Source organism: Argopecten irradians, chromosome 4 (genome assembly GCF_041381155.1).
Source record: "Argopecten irradians isolate NY chromosome 4, Ai_NY, whole genome shotgun sequence".
NCBI classification, from domain to species: Eukaryota; Metazoa; Mollusca; class Bivalvia; order Pectinida; family Pectinidae; genus Argopecten; species Argopecten irradians.
This window is the reverse complement of record NC_091137.1, coordinates 5,412,107-5,430,617: the sequence shown is the minus strand read 5'-3', so window position 1 is coordinate 5,430,617 and position 18,511 is coordinate 5,412,107. Positions and strand designations below refer to the sequence as shown.

Genomic DNA, 18,511 nt, shown 5'->3' with positions numbered 1-18,511 from the left:
TGGATGTTATTGGCCTTGTTCTCTTAGTGCGGTCTTGAAGGCACTAAGGGACTCTGTGCATGCCACTTTCTCTGGGAGGTGGTTCCACTGTATAATCGTCTTCACAAAGGAGTGTCTGTATTTCGGTAAAAGCCACAAAATAAACCACCTCCATTGCTTACTATGGTGCTAAAAATAGAAACCAGGTAAAACTTATTCAACCATGACATTTGCACTGAATTTCCATGATAGCTGAAGTCAATGGAGAGCACCTAATTTGTCATCTTACAACAAAGTTAGACAACAGATTTTGATATTTCACCCACAGAAGCATAGAGTCTTTGATCAGTTGTAAGGCATTCTAAAAATTATGACGCCCTTTTTTGATAATAATTTTTAAAACAACATTATGCGTTTTCTTTTCACATAATTACTCAATTGGGTAACTTATTGATTACTGCAAACAGGTAACTGTTACTCAAATGGGTAACTGTTACCCATATGCAGGGTAATTGTGCCAAACCTGTTTAGACTATACCAGAATATCATAATGTAAGCTTATGGTTCTCGTAAGATCATAAACACACATACACACACACACACACACATATATATATATATAAATGTTTCTGGTAAGATAGATCAACATTTTGGAGTAGGGGTGGTCTAGCCAAACTGATTTTTCTAAACTTTACTAGACTGTACAAACATGTTCCCTTCCTCGACCTGGACCCCTGTAGTTACTATCATAATGTTCTGTCGTAACATCCACACCTGGACTATACATTAATGATGTCATAGCAAATCTGAAAGATCTTTTCTTTCAATTTTGATATGAGATAGGACTCCAATGAAAGTAACACTTAGATTAAGAGTATCGAGGATGACATGTCCCTAGGATGAAAACAATATATTAAATTGAGTTAAATTATGTTTAAAGCACCATAGAGAATATGTATGTGCCTATTAAAAAAAATTAAGTTGTATGTGCCTATCAATCTGTCTATCCTTTTATATGTGTTTGATAGCTACTCTAACAATGTTAGAGGTGTAGAATGAGAAAGGCACTCTAATTTTAAAACTGTATATTGTGTCAACAGTTAGCAAAATAATGTCTGATAAGAAATCCGCTGACCTGTTGATCCTAGCTGTCATGATATAGAAGTATATACAAATGTATGTACAAAATATACATGTAAAATAAATTTATTGGAATGAAATCAAAGCAGGGGTTTCATTATCTTTCAGCAGAGGTGGTTACAGTACAATTGCAATTTCAGGGGGTACTTTTCTATACCATCTGTATGCTATAATGTAATTTAGCCCGCAGGGGTGTACAATTCCAAAAATTTTGCACTAGCCCAAGGGCTAGTAGCAACAATTTTTCACTAGCCCTGATCAGAATTCTACTAGCCCTATTTTTCGTTCATGTTCATATGCACATTTTACTCTATCTGGATTTTGTACAAACCTGTACAGAACAAATACATGTCTAAACAGTGTGTTAAATACCATATCTGCTAATAAAGATATCACACAGATTGTTTCACAGGAACCAGGTATTCATATAATAGTGAAAACATTATTGAGTCGATATTGATAATGCAACAATGCCATCGCATGCAAAATATTTCAGATTTGAAATTATAGTTCTTATATCACTCAAATATTTGCTTTAAAACTATCATTAGATGTAAAGAAAGAAAACATAATCAGTATATCTATTAAAGTTTAACTTTGATATTAAAGCTTAGCAAGGAAACATAACATGAATACAATCAGTATTAAATATCTGCTGTTTTCATTTTATATGTAAGATGAACTTATTAGAATTTAGTAAATAGTACAGTTCATGAAATTTTTGTAACAAAATCTTGAAGTAAAATTACTTTTTACTGATCTTACTTATTTTCCATGATTTTTATGAATATTAAAAAAAAACTCCATTTTATCTAGTAACATTTGCATGAGATTTGAATAAAATGTTGCCAATTCCATAATTTCATATAAATTATTTCCAAGAACTGTACACAAATTCAATTTGACAATTTACAATAAAATATTTTGTAAATGATTATTAAATTGCACTGCTAATTTTCATTTACAAGATTTCAATTCTATTTAAGTTATTTTGAAAAACATTTAGTGAATTTATTTGTGTCAATTAACTAAGCATACCTATATATGTATAGATCTGCAAGTGCACAGGACTAAAAATTACCATTATTTCATACTTCAAAACGATCCTCTATCCATCTCACAGCAGTAGTACTTTCTGAATCCAACCCTCATATACTCAAATTTATAACACTAAAATGATAGTGATGCTAAATAATATAACAGTCACTTCATAATTAATTTTTATCTAGAGTCTAGAAATCTAGATTTTCCCGTTCCCTGTCTGTCAACAACATCGGCAAACACATGGCCATCTGGGTCACTCAAGCGCTTAACTTTCACTAATTACATAACAAAGCGTTTGATGCACCTAGATGAAAAATGTTATTTACGTTTGGGAACCATCTGAGGTTGTAAAACTACATTCATGATATTTTCGCTTCAGTTTTGACCACACATTTACTGCTAGTAGAATTCTGAACAGCAATAAAAGGCTAAACTGCTGATTTACAACTAAATTTCAATGTAAAGATATATTTTTATCAGGAAATTTCCACTAGCCCACAGGCTAGTAATGATCGTGAAGCCACTAGCCCTGACCTGAAATTCACTAGCCCCGGACGTCGGGCTAGTGGAATTGTACACCCCTGAGCCCAAATCAGGCGGTACCACCTGATATTGAAACCCCTGCCAAAGGGTGTGGATCTTTTGCAATGCATGGATATGTTTTGAGCCAATGCTAAAATAACTTACTAATTAATGCTTCTATACAGAATTCCATTGATATATAATTGTCAAAATTTACAGAGACTATAACGACAAAAAAGATCAAAAACATCTAGTACTCTGTAGTCTGAATTTCATAATGATAAACTTGCTATACATGTTGACCTATCACCTGTATATATATACACATAACATCAGAACCTTTCTTATAACAGACAAACTTGCTGCAATGGATGGAGGTAACAGTTTCGGAACCAGAAAAACGAACAACAACATCAATGAAAGTGCAGGATACTTATATAGTGTACCTTATAGAAACAAGGTAAGAAAACAATCAAGTCTGGCTCAATTCTGGTTAAAGATGCTCCAATGCTGACAAATGGTATTTTTTCACTATCAACGCTAACAGGAGCAGACGATTTAGTATTTTTCTTCAGTTACAGAAGTTACTTACTTTTCACCATTACCACCATTAAAAATTTTGAGTTTCTAATTTTACATCAAATTAAAAATATGAAAAACAACTAATTGCATCTTGAAAAAAATCTGTGGCACTATATATCCTATATAGTATTAAGTACTGATTGTACATGCACCAAAGTCGAAATAAATTATTATTCTATCTTTTGTGTTAATTAGACAAATATATACACAATTGAACACCAATTATTGTTCAAATGATGAGTATCATTCATGCTCTGTAGGCGATGGAGCATCTTTAAAGATCCAGAGAGTGTTTAAGACTCTCCTTAATTAAATTGTCACTTCTTATAGAGGTGCCCCACATCGATCCCATAATTGCATGTAGCTGCAGTATTGTAGCTAAAGACTTCTATGACAGATGATGATGGCATCTTTATAAAACTGATATGAGTTTTAACTCTACAGGATAACAGATGTGAAACTGAAATGTTTTGGGGATGGCACAACATCACTTTGGAGAAGGTACAGTGAGTTTGAGCTGCTGCGGAACTATCTAGACATCACATACCCAGCTGTGGTAGTACCGCCTCTACCCGAGAAAAAGGTCAGTTTAAAGCTATAAATCTATCAACTTTAGTTTACATCGATTACAAAACAAGGTCAATAACTTATACAAATTACTTTGAAAGGCCTTGATGTAAGCACGCATGAGGTTGAAAGGCCAGTTGATGTAAAACATAAATACAAGGTTTATTTTGGTGTCGAGCACCAAAATAAAACTTGCATTGTAAGATACTAACTGTGTATTCTGTTTATCCTGCAACCATTATGGCATTCAAAACAAAAGCAAATTGACAGTTATTTACTTGGTTTCGCTCCAAGCGAGACACTTCTTTGATGCGGAGGTAAAAATTCATTCACGAAACCGAATGAGAATGTACTCCTTTTTACTGTCGTAGGAAATCAGTATCCATAATTCTATTCAGTGTGATATATCACTGAAACAAAATGAAAATACTAAAAAAAAAAATACCCATTTAAGAATTACTTTACAATACATACCTTTGCCATGAGCCAAGAAAAAGACAACAATGCCATACAAGTTTTCACTATCGTAAAAATGACATCATTCCGGTGAATGTGACATCACTTTTTAGCGAGAAAAGTTCTGGGTCAAGTTGGAAAAAGTTCAGTCAGATATGGAACAAATTCACATGATCGTATTGACAGATAAAGTATTTTGTATTGACGGATATATAAAGCACAAGTTTATCTGACAGTAGTTATCAGTCAGTAGCTAGTACAGTTACAGGAAAAAATGTAATACATTGACATAGGTACCATGTTAACATTGACAAACAATGTAACACATTGACATACAATGTAACACATTAACATACCATGAAAATATTGACATACAATGTACACACATTAACATGCCATGTAAACATTGACATACAATGTACACACATTAACATGCCATGTAAATATTGACATACAATGTACACACATTAACATGCCATGTAAATATTGACATACAATGTACACACATTAATAGACAATGCAACACAATAACATACAATGTAACACATTAACATTATCATGTAAACATTGACATACAATGTACACACATTAACATGCCATGTAAACATTGACATACAATGTACACACATTAACATGCCATGTAAACATTGACATACAATGTAACACATAAACATGCCATGTAAACATTGACATACAATGTACACACATTAACATGCCATGTAAACATTGACATACAATGTAACACATTAACATGCCATGTAAACATTGACATACAATGTACACACATTAACATGCCATGTAAACATTGACATACAATGTAACACATAAACATGCCATGTAAACATTGACATACAATGTACACACATTAACATGCCATGTAAACATTGACATACAATGTAACACATTAACATTCCATGAAAATATTGACATACAATGTACACACATTAACATGCCATGTAAATATTGACATACAATGTACACACATTAATAGACAATGCAACACAATAACATACAATGTAACACATTAACATTATCATGTAAACATTGACATACAATGTACACACATTAACATGCCATGTAAACATTGACATACAATGTACACACATTAACATGCCATATAAACATTGACATACAATGTAACACATAAACATGCCATGTAAACATTGACATACAATGTACACACATTAACATGCCATGTAAACATTGACATACAATGTGTACACATAAACATACCATGTAAACATTGACATACAATGTAACACATAAACATGCCATGTAAACATTGACATACAATGTACACACATAAACATGCCATGTAAACATTGACATACAATGTACACACATTAACATACCATGTAAACATTGACATACAATGTAACACATAAACATACCATGTAAACATTGACATACAATGTACACACATTGACATACAATGTACACACATTAACATGCCATGTAAACATTGACATACAATGTAACACATAAACATGCCATGTAAACATTGACATACAATGTACACACATTAACATGCCATGTAAACATTGACATACAATGTAACACATAAACATTACCATGTAAACATTGACATACAATGTACACACATTAACATGCCATGTAAACATTGACATACAATGTAACACATTAACATTATCATGTAAACATTGACATACAATGTACACACATTAACATGCCATGTAAATATTGACATACAATGTACACACATTAATAGACAATGCAACACAATAACATACAATGTAACACATTAACATTATCATGTAAACATTGACATACAATGTAACACATTAACATGCCATGTAAACATTGACATACAATGTACACACATTAACATGCCATGTAAACATTGACATACAATGTACACACATAAACATGCCATGTAAACATTGACATACAATGTACACACATTAACAGCTGTAAACATTGCCATGTAAACATTGACATACAATAACATGCCATAAACATTGACATACAATGTACACACAATAACATGTGTAAACATTGACATACAATGTACACACATTAACATGCCATGTAAACATTGACATACAATGTAACACATAAACATGCCATGTAAACATTGACATACAATGTACACACATTAACATGCCATGTAAACATTGACATACAATGTACACACATTAACATGCCATGTAAACATTGACATACAATGTACACACATTAACATGCCATGTAAACATTGACATACAATGTACACAGAATAACATGCCATGTAAACATTGACATACAATGTACACACAATAACATGCCATGTAAACATTGACATACAATGTAACACATAAACATGCCATGTAAACATTGACATACAATGTACACACATTAACATGCCATGTAAACATTGACATACAATGTAACACATAAACATGCCATGTAAACATTGACATACAATGTAACACATAAACATGCCATGTAAACATTGACATACAATGTACACACATTAACATGCCATGTAAACATTGACATACAATGTACACACATAAACATACCATGTAAACATTGACATACAATGTACACACATAAACATACCATGTAAACATTGACATACAATGTAACACATAAACATACCATGATTCACATAGGGTAGCATATTGGCACTCAATGTTAATTATACAGTGATGCTTTAAAAACAATATGAGATTTCTTTTTCCACAGGCTACATATGTTTGGCAGAACTCAGCGACTGATAAATTTGACCCTGATTTTGTTGATAGACGTCGGGCAGCACTAGAGGTATATCATGTTATTTTTGTGTATAGTACATTATATTCTAATGATTGCCATATATCACTCATGTTTATTTTGTATCTTCCATTGACCCTATACAGTGATGTATGACAAAATACTTTTCACAAAGATGATTAGATTAATAAACTATTTTAGAATTAAACAAAATGAAATCCAGCTTCCAATACATAGAAATATCCATTTGATACACATGTATACAGTATTCAACCCGATAAGCACAAGGGCCCTTAAACAATTGAAGCAACTCGGGGGGCACTTAATAGATACAAAGAACTTGGCTTTCAGAAAGTTATTCTACAAATTAAGCCAATAATCATTTTACAAAAGAAATTGGTAAGAAAAATTTCATGTTTTCAGTGTGCATTTAAATCAAAGTAAGTGAAATTGAATCCTCAAACAAGGGGAGGGGTGTTATAGTGATATAGGCGCTTATTGGGTCGAATACGGTATTATACCAATATCATAATGCTACTGCACTCCAAAATATGTTTTAGATTTTTTAATACAATGCGACTAGCGTTTGTATTAATGCTATCCGGTTTACTATTGATTTGTAGGACTGAGTAGGACTTGCCCTACAATGACATCTAGTGGTGACCTCTTGAACCATTTCATTCATAAACTTCCATTCATAAATTCCCTATTCATTGAATAATATATATATTCCTTTGGACCAATCAGTAGTCATGGGAAGACTGCCTTCTTGGTAGAATACACAGAGTGTGTATAGAATACACAGAGTATGTATAGAATACACAGAGTGTTATATAATACAAAGCCCATCTAGGTCAACTGTTGCCTGCTGGTGACTCCTCTGTCCAACTTACATAATCCCTGTTAATGATAATTCAAATTGGACTTACTATCTAAAGCTTATAGACATAAGAGTTTTAAAATAAACTAATCATATGCCCTTTTTGTGTACTTTAAAATGAATGTTAAACACAGATCTGAGGTAAAGACAAAATAACTTATAAGGCTGCCCTCATATGTGCATGGTTTTACCAAAATAAGTGTATGTGCAACATAAGAAACAAGAGTACATTATGGATAAAAACTCATTTTAATGAAGACTTTTGTTTTCTTTGTAATTTTCATGTAGGAACTTTAATTAAGAAAAATGTCAAGCAAAACATATGTATTTTCTGTGATCAGTTGAATGTTCTTGAAATAATTGATATTAAAGTCTTTATAATATGGTTTACATATTTTGATTTTGGAAATTCATTTGATTTCATGCTATTTTTCTGTTTCTGCTGCGTTGTATTTGCAGTACTTTGAGTACTTTGATATTTAAATTGGAATATACAATGTAATTATATGCAGCTAAAAGCAGTAAAATGCAATGATAGATATTAGATCCTGGTCTAGATACCACGTTTCTAGCTAACACATAAAAATGGCTGGGATGTTATAAAATCAAAATGATTGGAGTCCTTTGGACTCAATGTGATAGATATTTCAAATAAAAGGTTAAACAAATGAACTACAAGCCACAATTAAACCCCTGTTGATTTTGTAAAGATGACAATGTTTAGAGGTCTTCAGAGCTACAAATAATTGCAGTTTTCTTTAAGCATACTAAAAGTAGAGCAGTTTTATAGCACGTTTGGTTGAGCTGTTGTATAAGATGTTTTTATGCTTTAATGCTTTCAGATATTTCTATTGAGAGTTGCTGCCCATCCAATACTGTCACAAGACAAAGTGTTTATTGGATTTCTGCAGCAGGTAATCTAACATAGTACTGGTTTTATTATGTCCCATCAACATATAGAATGGGTATTTTTGTCTTTGTATATTACAGGGTTGCCTCCCTTGTGGGTATAGGTATACAGTGACATCTGTATTTTGTGAGCAAAACTAATGTTATTTTCTCTGTAAAATATATAATTTTTTTAAAGATCTCAAACATAAATACCTACCTGCAATGGCAGATAACTCTGTAATATACAAATACTGAATTTTGTCACCCGTGTGTCACATTATTACCATGTTGTCGCATTGTGTCCCACCCAGAATTCTTCGGATACCTTTATGTCGTACAGACTTGTGTGTGAACAGTGAACACTGTAAGCAGTAAATAACCTCTACAATTTAGTGAATTTGTCACAATATTGAAGAGTCGGTTTAAATATGGGATCTTAAACGGATGTGTTTGTTTTGTTCTTTTAGGAAGAAGGATGGAAGGATTTAGTGTATAACACAGATTTCCAGAGCAAGGTAACAGACACAACTATTTGTTTGATTACCTATTATATTTACAGTTTACACTGATACACACACAGCATACTTTTGAAAGCTATTAGTCTCAGTGTATATATAACATAAGGGTGATCCTGTTGTTACTGACGGACCACCTGATAGATTGACCACACTATTTAGGTAATGTATGTGTCTTACAGTGATTGGCGCACTACAGCCTTGTTAACAGTCAATAAGTTCCGATTGAATCTAAGATACAAAATTAATAAAGTTAATAGAATGGGATATATATATTACAGCAGAAATGGTTATAAACTAGATAACACGTTCTGTCAAACCTGCTCCAATAGCAGGTCTATTTTGCATTAATATAATTCTGGTACATTTTTGTATATTTACTGGCTCACTGGTTGGCACGAAACCATAAACCTGCCTATAAAGGCAACCTGTCTATAGTGACCACTTGACTGTCTCCCATTCAGTGGTCGTTTTAGACAAGTTTGACTGTATTAGTATTATCATTCAGGAAATGAAAATATTTATGATTAGCTGATGTCATAACTTGTATGGCTAAAGGCAATTTATGCTTATTTAATTAGTCAGTCGAGAGTGTACTTGCTATCAATTCAAGGCCTCAGAAATAAAATCACAGTTTAGAATGTTGTTAAAGTATTTATATGTGTTACATATCATCCACTTACAAAATTACATGTGATTATGTGGTTTGTTTTGTTAGATATTGTGTACTATTTTCAGGCGGATTCCAAATTAAAAAGCCTGAGTGCATCATTCCGCCTGAAGAAACCTGACAGGAGATTTGAGGAGCTGAAGAATTATAGCAATGAGCTTGAAAATAACATTTCCAATTTATTAAAGATACGAGCTGTGAGTGTTTAAAAAAATTGTAAAAGTATCATTACTTTAGATATTTTCTTATGTTTATCCAATTTTTGGATTCATTTTTCAGTTGATTATTTTAACTGTTTCACAGATGTTAGATTGTCTGAATTATTTGAATTTTCTCAATCACTATTGATACATTTATTTGTATTTCATGTGTTTATGTTGAAATTTGACTATACCTGTACTTTAATTGGACATCCTGGTGGGTTTTGTTTTCATGTCATATGTTTATTAATAACTGCAGAGAATGGCTGACAAGATATATGGAATACACAAGGTACATGCTAACTATAGCCGTGTGTTTTGTGAGTGGAGCGGTATAGAAAAAGACATGTCTGAACCACTACAGAGTGCTGGTCACTACATGAATGTGTGAGTATCAGAAGTTATCTACTGAAACGTCAAACCTATCCTGCTTATTAGTCACCAATAATGGCCAACTGAAAGTAGTTTAATTATATATTCAATAATTATTTTTTAAGAAAATTTCAAGAAATGGTGTTGTATGTCAATATCATCAAAGATAAGATGTTATACCAATTACTGCTATTCCCCATGATAGCCAGTACTCAAATTGTGATACACAATTATAATACTGTGATTAGGAACAGCTGGCAGTCATGCACTGGTCACATAACAGGTTTGCTATGACAATGACACCAGTATAATGTCCACTTACATGCTACAGGTTTAGTCAGTCGGTGGACGGGGCATTAGAGGACGAGGAACAGTATGCTGATCAACTTAAGGAATACCTGGCGTTCGGGGATGCCCTCAGGTAATTATTAAAAATATAAATAGACTGTGAGAATTCCGTATAAATTTACTTAGGTTGAATTGTGAGACAAAAAGGACAAAGATGTATAGTAAGCACATGGCAACAGATTTTGATCAATTTATCCCTTGTCACTGATAGATTTTCCTGTTTTTTGTACGATTACTTCAGATGTTTTAAAATTTCTTATCTTTTTGTACAATGTTAGTATTCTTTGATGGACAAATTTATGCATTGCTTTTGATGTAATTTATGGCAAATTGTATTTAAGATTCATTAGTAGAAGAAAACTTATAACTTGAATGTCCATTGATGTTTTTTTAGCTGTGATATGATCCTAGTGTGTTTATGTAACAGGTCTGTATGTAGGAAATATGAATGTCTTCAGTACGATCTCGAGCGAGCCGAGGACAGCCTGTCATACAAAGCTACTCAGAAAGACCAGATGGTGAGTTTACATAGGGAAAATAAAGCAACTCCATTACCATCTTTGATATTCCAGCAGTTATACTATCACTTTCTTTTTATACACCCCTACACTATGTTATAGTAGAACTGAAGGCAGTTCAGGAGAACAAACTGACCTATCACAGGACTGCAGCTTTATTTGACTCTTACAAAGACAGTGGCGCCCAATTTGGAAGCCACACCAGTCAACCACAATTTATTGTTATTTGATTATTTTGATGTACATCAAAGGACCAAACTACCTGCTCATTAGTTGTCTTACACAGAACCTTTAGTTTTACTATGACATAGTCAAGGGATTGATATACTGTCAGTGGTAGTAACTCCTGGAATATCGAGGATGTTCCAGGAGAGAAGTAATTAAGGCATAGCCTGATGGTCGATCCTTTTTCCTCTTTGAATTATTTGATTAAATGATGAAATGATTCATTACTGGTATAAATTGGGGTATACAGCAACTCCAAGACTGAGTAGTACTTATTGATGTTATTATTCAAATTAAACATCTGCATCATTGTGTTAATATCTGGAAACTTGAAAACAAAATTGATGTTAATATCTGTTGTATTGTATAGGGAAATTTAACCATTAAGAAAAATTGATCTATAAAATTGATCTATTAAAGAAAGTCGACCAATATGGAAACATTTATCTACCTGGCATAACATGACTGAAAATTATACAAATTTAGATTATAAAAAAGGAAAGAAAACTGAATACATTGGGATATCAGTTTGTTCGATTTTGTTTAAAAATGAGACATAATCAGTCTTTCATGTTTTCATTTGAGTTGTGTAAGGGACAGACATATTTCTTGTATCTTTTATTACACTTTGTTGTATTGTATCTAATAGTCAGATGACCGTTAAGGCGCATGGGCCTCTTGTTACACTTTGCAGTATGTGACATAGACACCATATGTAATATGTGTGTATGTTTATTGACATAAGCTTATAATAAGTTTGATATATACTATTCGTAACCCAATGAGTTATCTCCCCTGGTTATCTTTGACACGCTAGCAGGAAAATCCGGAAAGTCCATCTTCTCAGGTAATGGTATAAAGTAAAATGGTATACATTGTAAATCAACAAGTGATATAAAAATTATGTATAATTATTCACTTTGGTATCATAAGAGAGGAAACCATTTAGTTGTCTGAAGTAAAACACATTACTAGCCGTATTAGATATTTTGCAAGTAGAAAAGGTTCTCAAATTTAAAGATTTTAACATACAAACCTTAGAAACGTAACTTAATGAGGAAAAAATAAATTAAGATTATGTGTTTGCATGTAAGTGTTGTGAACATTGCATGACAATTAAATTATATAAAAGATAAGTGCTTTCAAAGTATGCAAAAGAAATGCATGTGAGATCCAAGCCGTTGGGATAAAGTACATCTCAATGGAATTAAGGTCAGTGGTTGGTATTGGCCCTTTTTTATTTGTTTCATAAACCTCACACAAATCAGTTACTGTAAAATTAAGTCAATATGGTGTTATAACATTTTTAATAAAAATGTTATTTTATCAAATCAGAATGTTTGGAATCTTGTACTATGTACCTTGGAAAATATTGTGACATTAGTGTTAATCAGACATACAATTGCATCACATAGTCTACCATGTCTGTTATAGTTTTACTAAATGTGTTACTCCAGTATAAATAATGAAGGTTAGCTAAATATGAATTTCCTGTCTGAGATACATGTATATCATGATACCAAAAATAAATAAGGAAGTATCTTAAAATGACAATGACCTTGTAAAGTTCTACAAAATTAGAAATTATAAAATTTGATAATTAATTAAACTTTGATACTTTAGGCAGCCAGAAGAAAATTTCTATTAAACTTCAAAATTGTTTACCAGGAAGTGATTCTCCTTTGACTGAAACAAATGAAGTGCATGGTCTCTATATCCTTTATAACTAAGGTGAACATTTGTAACACTTAATGTGACTAGCATCACACTTCCTTGAGAACTAAACCTACTCTATTTAGTAAATCCAATATCTATGACTTAGTTTATGCACAGTTTAGTGAATACTAGATTCCTTCTTATATAAACCATGCATTTTTTGTAGTAAAATCAGACTTAGACTTTGTTCTGGGCTTGAAGGGACTTTGAATTTCAGTTCTAACCTTAAAAAGCCTTGGTTTTAATCTTTATAAATAATTGTAAATTTGTTTTTGGTCACAAAGTGTCCTTGAAACTTGCCATATGTAGTTGAGTTCTTATTCTGGTTTACAAACATATATGATATATTATTATGAGACTATGATAGGTAAAGTAAAGTGAGTCTTGAAAAATTAAAAAAGGAATCATATCACAAAAAAAGATTGGTTTTACATTTGATACATCCACCACTGACAGAGCATAAATGATATTAATCATTTGAACAATAATTGGTGTTTAATCGTGTATATATATGTCTAATTAACACAAACAATGATATAAAATAATTCATTTTGTCTTTGGTGCATGCACAATCAGTACTTCATTTCATATAGGATATAGTGCCATGGAATTTTTTTGGGATGCAATTAATTATTTTTCATATTTTTAACTTGAAGTAAAATTAGAAGCTCAAACTTTTCAATGGTGGTAAGAGTGTAAAGTAAGTAACTTTTGTAACGGAAGAAAAATGCTAAATCGTCTGTTCCTGATAGTGAAAAAATACTATTTGTCAGCGGTGGGGCATCGATAAGTTAAGTAGCTCTATTTATAGAACTTTGTTAAAAGTTGATAGGCAGATGCATTCAATAGACTAAGTGCAAGTTTTGTTGCTACTAATTGATACAGTCATTTGATTTTACAGTAAGAAAGTTTTGTGTTCTATGTGAAATAAATACTAAATGTGTTCATTGTATGAAATAGTGACTGACATAATAGCCAAGTTGAATACTAAGATAAGAGATTGGGTAGCTGTATGATCCGTGTGATGATTGCATTGTGACTGCTATAGGTACAGGGAAAGGCTGGGTCGTTCTCGTTCACGGGAATGAAAACTAAACTGTTTGGTGGGGATACTCCAGAACAGCGTGACCAGAAAGTTAAACAGTTGGAGGAACAGATCCAACAGGCAGAACAAGAACTAGAGCAGGCCAACAAGGAAACACAGTAAGTTGTCTCCCTTCTTACATAATGTATACTGTAAACTGACAGGAAACACAGTAAGTTGTCTTTCTTCTTACATAATGTATACAGTAAACTGACAGGAAACACAGTAAGTTGTCTCCCTTCTTACACAATGTATACAGTAAACTGACAGGAAACACAGTAAGTTATCTCCCTTCCTACATAATGTATACAGTAAACTGACAGGAAACATAGTAAGCTGTCTCCCTTCTTACATAATGTATACAGTAAACTGACAAGAAACACAGTAAGTTGTCTCCTTTCCTACATAATGTATACAGTAAACTGACAGGAAACACAGTAAGTTGTCTCCCTTCCTACTTTTGCGTGGAATTTATTTTCCTTGAATTTCGTGATTAATGTACATTCTCTTCACAGATCGATATTTACCAACTAGTATTAAGAGGTAATGACTAAAAATTTTAGTTATTAATAGTTAACATGTACAAACTTGTTATGAAAAATAAAAAAAAATTAATAGTAGCCACATGGAAAGTTGATTTCCATTAGTTGAGTATACTGTGAATATTCCACCTTTACACACTTATCTATCCTTGTGGCTCCTTTAAGAGGTTACAATTAAATGATTTAATTTCAATTAAGTTAGAATCTAATTTAAGAAATATGCTTTTCAAAGAAAATGGTTTTTTTCAAGAAGAGCATTGTCTTTTTCAAGAAGGAGAAAAAATGACTTGCAGCATATCTTAACTTTTTTTCTGGTGTCACTGATGTGAAATAATTCCTTAATAGATCAGGACCCAGTTGTTCAAACGGTAATTAACTTAATTTACATGATAATAGTAAAAAATTTCATTTGCCACAAAAACTGTGACTTATCTTCTCAAAAGTCAGTAAGTAAGGAATGGAATACTGTAAATAAAACGGAAATTTTGTCAAATTAGCAAATTAACTTTATCAGAAATTATTTTATCTTGATTTAGAAATCGTGATTAAACTTTGATTAGCCTAATCACCTTTTGAACAACTGGACCCTGGGATTTACATTGTAATATGCTCCGATATCTGTTAACTCAGATAAATCAGCATATCTCACAATTTATGAGCCAGTCCATGAAACTCTAAACATTGTTTGAACGCACTGCCCTCTGAGATGAAATATTCCATTAGAAGTTCATTCTGTTTTCAATTTTAGAGTTGGTTGAAATTATCAGGTTTGATTGCAGAGAATAAGTGAAGGATTGGTAAAGGTGTTTAAAACCTGTCATTGTTTATATTTGATTGCTTTTATTACAGAAAATTTGTTGATGCCGCCTTGCGTGATATTGATCGGTTCAAGCGACAAAAAGTCAAGGATCTTCGTGAAATATTTACTAATTATGCCATCATGCAAATCAAGCAAAGTAAAAAGGTAAAAGTTTTTTTTAACCAAAATACCTGCTCATTTATATTGCATATTCACCACTACACTATAACCTGCTAAACTTTGGTACAAATCTACTCCCTTTACAGGCTTTATATCTATATAGCTACCGCTGTATTAGAGTTTTAGGATTTTCAGTACCTAATATTGATTTATTATATTTTACTGACTATCAATAATATACATATATTTAGGATGCTTAATTGACTATTGAGAGATATTATTAAATATAATCATGTTTAGTATAATTCCTATTTTTAAGTTGTAAGATAGTTGTCGTTGATTATATGTCTTTTTTTTCTTTGACAGGGTATTGCAATCTGGACAAGTGCAAAAGACTGCTTTACAAAAATGTGAATACAGTTTGTGTATAAATAACATTTGAACAATACATCATATATGTGCAATGTTACTGTATGGTGGAAGTTGTGACAATGGTTTTAACGTTCACCAGTAAGACACATCTACATGTTTTAGAGATGTTTGAAACATAAACGTGGAGTATCCATGAATGTGATATGTGTTTTAGCTTGAAGAACTTTGTATTTATTGAAAATAGGGACCAAATGTATTCTTAGTGGGAACAAGATGTGATGTCATAAAAAGGAACTGAAGATAATCCAATTCTTTGTAATGAATGACATGTTTATCAATAATTGTTATACATGTAGTTATTATAGAATGACAAAGGTATCTGCTGCATTAGTTAATGTCAAAGTATGTAGGATTAGAAAGCTGAACACACTTGACAGGTATTTAGTGGTAAAACACACTTGACAGGTATTTAGTGGTAAAACACACTTGACAGGTATTTAGTGGTAAAACACACTTGACAGGTATTTAGTGGTAAAACACACTTGACAGGTATTTAGTGGTAAAACACTCTTGACAGGTATTTAGTGGTAAAACACACTTGACAGGTATTTAGTGGTAAAACACTCTTGACAGGTATTTAGTGGTAAAACACTCTTGACAGGTATTTAGTGGTAAAACACTCTTGACAGGTATTTAGTGGTAAAACACTCTTGACAGGTATTTAGTGGTAAAACACTTTGACAGGTATTTAGTGGTAAAACACTCTTGACAGGTATTTAGTGGTAAAACACTCTTGACAGGTATTTAGTGGTAAAACACTCTTGACAGGTATTTAGTGGTAAAACACTCTTGACTTTAACTTCTCCCTAACTATATGGAAATTGTTAGCTAGTGGGTGGTGACATGTATAAGACCAACAAATGCAATTGTCTCAACCATTGCAAATTAATGTTATGTTAATTATTGTAATGATATATGAATAACATTTTCTCCTGGTGTTATCTTGACCCAAATAATGCATCAATTATTGATTTATATTCTCAACTTTGAACTTGTCTGTGTATATGTGAACGATAAGCTGTAGTTTACTTCATAACCCCAATCTGTATGTGACATACAACTATTGTACAGACATTCTCTATGGAATCCCACCTTTAGGTTGTGTAACTGACTTTGTTTTATCCATGTCGTTTTGATGACCTTTGATGACCTTGACTTATCAATAGTAGATGTCTGTGAAAACCCTCAAGAGCTCTCATTGATAAAAAGTTCCAATGTGTTCTGGAATGTATTATGGTTTGCACATATGAATTGCTATATCAACGTTTTCAATGTTTCCTCATTTTAACTCAATTATTGGTTTTATTAGGAAATATGAGCAGAAACATAGGATATAAGTGAGTGTGCATTACTGTTATTTTTGTCTGCCCTTTACTGTACCAATTTTACTTAAAACAATGTTTCCCTTGCAAATATTGTAAAAGGATTTATACAGTTATATAGAACATGTTAATATAATTATATCTATGTATCACAGAGCCGAGCAATACATCTTTGTGAGGTCATCAACAAAATGACTGTCTTCTGGATATAGTTCCAAAGAAATTTCAGAAACCACGTTACATGTACATTATAATTATATGAAAATAAATTCAAGTCGTGGTTTTACTAGAACTTAAAAGTGCAGAATTTCCAAAAATGACAATTTTTTATGAGAAAATTGCAATAATTATTGCAAGGTATGAGGGAAAGATATTTGTGATATTTCTAAAGATAAAAGTGACAATTTATCCTCGGGATTAAAAAATATTGTAACTACATATTTTGACCACTGGCAGAATACCACAATCCTTCATATTACCACACAGTGAAAGTTTCTTATAACTTATCAAGCTGGTATGTGGGCCTTTAACATTAGGAATATATCATCTTAGTATAGTTACAAAGCTGATGAAGCAATACTTTTCATACTATAGTGAACAATCCATGTTAGGTATACTTATTGTGATGATGGATGTTATTATAGTGACTTTATAGTAACTTTGTATAGTATATCATTTCACTTGCTATGAAAACTGTCTCTGTCAATTAATATTGCGTTGTTATATTTATTGTATGATTATTTCTCAGAAAATATCTACACTCTTTGTCAATCATGTTTAAATGGTACAGTGGTATTCGTTTGCTTTGATTGTATTAATCTGTGGGAAATGTGCAATACAATGTGTTTTTGTATAAAACCTTTAAAACATTA

At 32.1% G+C, this 18,511-nt stretch overlaps 2 protein-coding genes across 3 annotated transcripts in view; one reads left to right on the top strand and one right to left on the bottom strand.

The window, feature by feature from the left end:
* LOC138320428 (arylsulfatase J-like) overlaps positions 1–2,570 on the bottom strand; it is a 16,468-nt gene extending 13,898 nt beyond the window's left edge. The window contains exon 1 of the mRNA XM_069263385.1: positions 2,201–2,570. Within this exon, the coding sequence (XP_069119486.1) occupies positions 2,201–2,203 (3 nt within the window). The 5' untranslated portion in view covers positions 2,204–2,570. The remainder of the gene's footprint in view (positions 1–2,200) is intronic.
* The window catches only part of LOC138320429 (sorting nexin-4-like), a 20,232-nt gene extending 1,721 nt beyond the window's left edge, over positions 1–18,511 (top strand). The window contains exons 2-14 of one of the 2 annotated variants that reach the window (XM_069263387.1): positions 3,039–3,145; positions 3,712–3,850; positions 6,979–7,056; positions 8,728–8,799; positions 9,244–9,291; positions 10,030–10,158; positions 10,421–10,548; positions 10,865–10,954; positions 11,309–11,399; positions 12,442–12,471; positions 14,389–14,543; positions 15,816–15,930; positions 16,252–18,511. In XM_069263387.1, coding sequence (XP_069119488.1) covers positions 3,039–3,145; positions 3,712–3,850; positions 6,979–7,056; positions 8,728–8,799; positions 9,244–9,291; positions 10,030–10,158; positions 10,421–10,548; positions 10,865–10,954; positions 11,309–11,399; positions 12,442–12,471; positions 14,389–14,543; positions 15,816–15,930; positions 16,252–16,299 — 1,230 coding nt within the window. In that variant the 3' untranslated portion in view covers positions 16,300–18,511. The remainder of the gene's footprint in view (positions 1–3,038; positions 3,146–3,711; positions 3,851–6,978; positions 7,057–8,727; positions 8,800–9,243; positions 9,292–10,029; positions 10,159–10,420; positions 10,549–10,864; positions 10,955–11,308; positions 11,400–12,441; positions 12,472–14,388; positions 14,544–15,815; positions 15,931–16,251) is intronic. The other variant, XM_069263388.1, reaches the window with a different exon arrangement.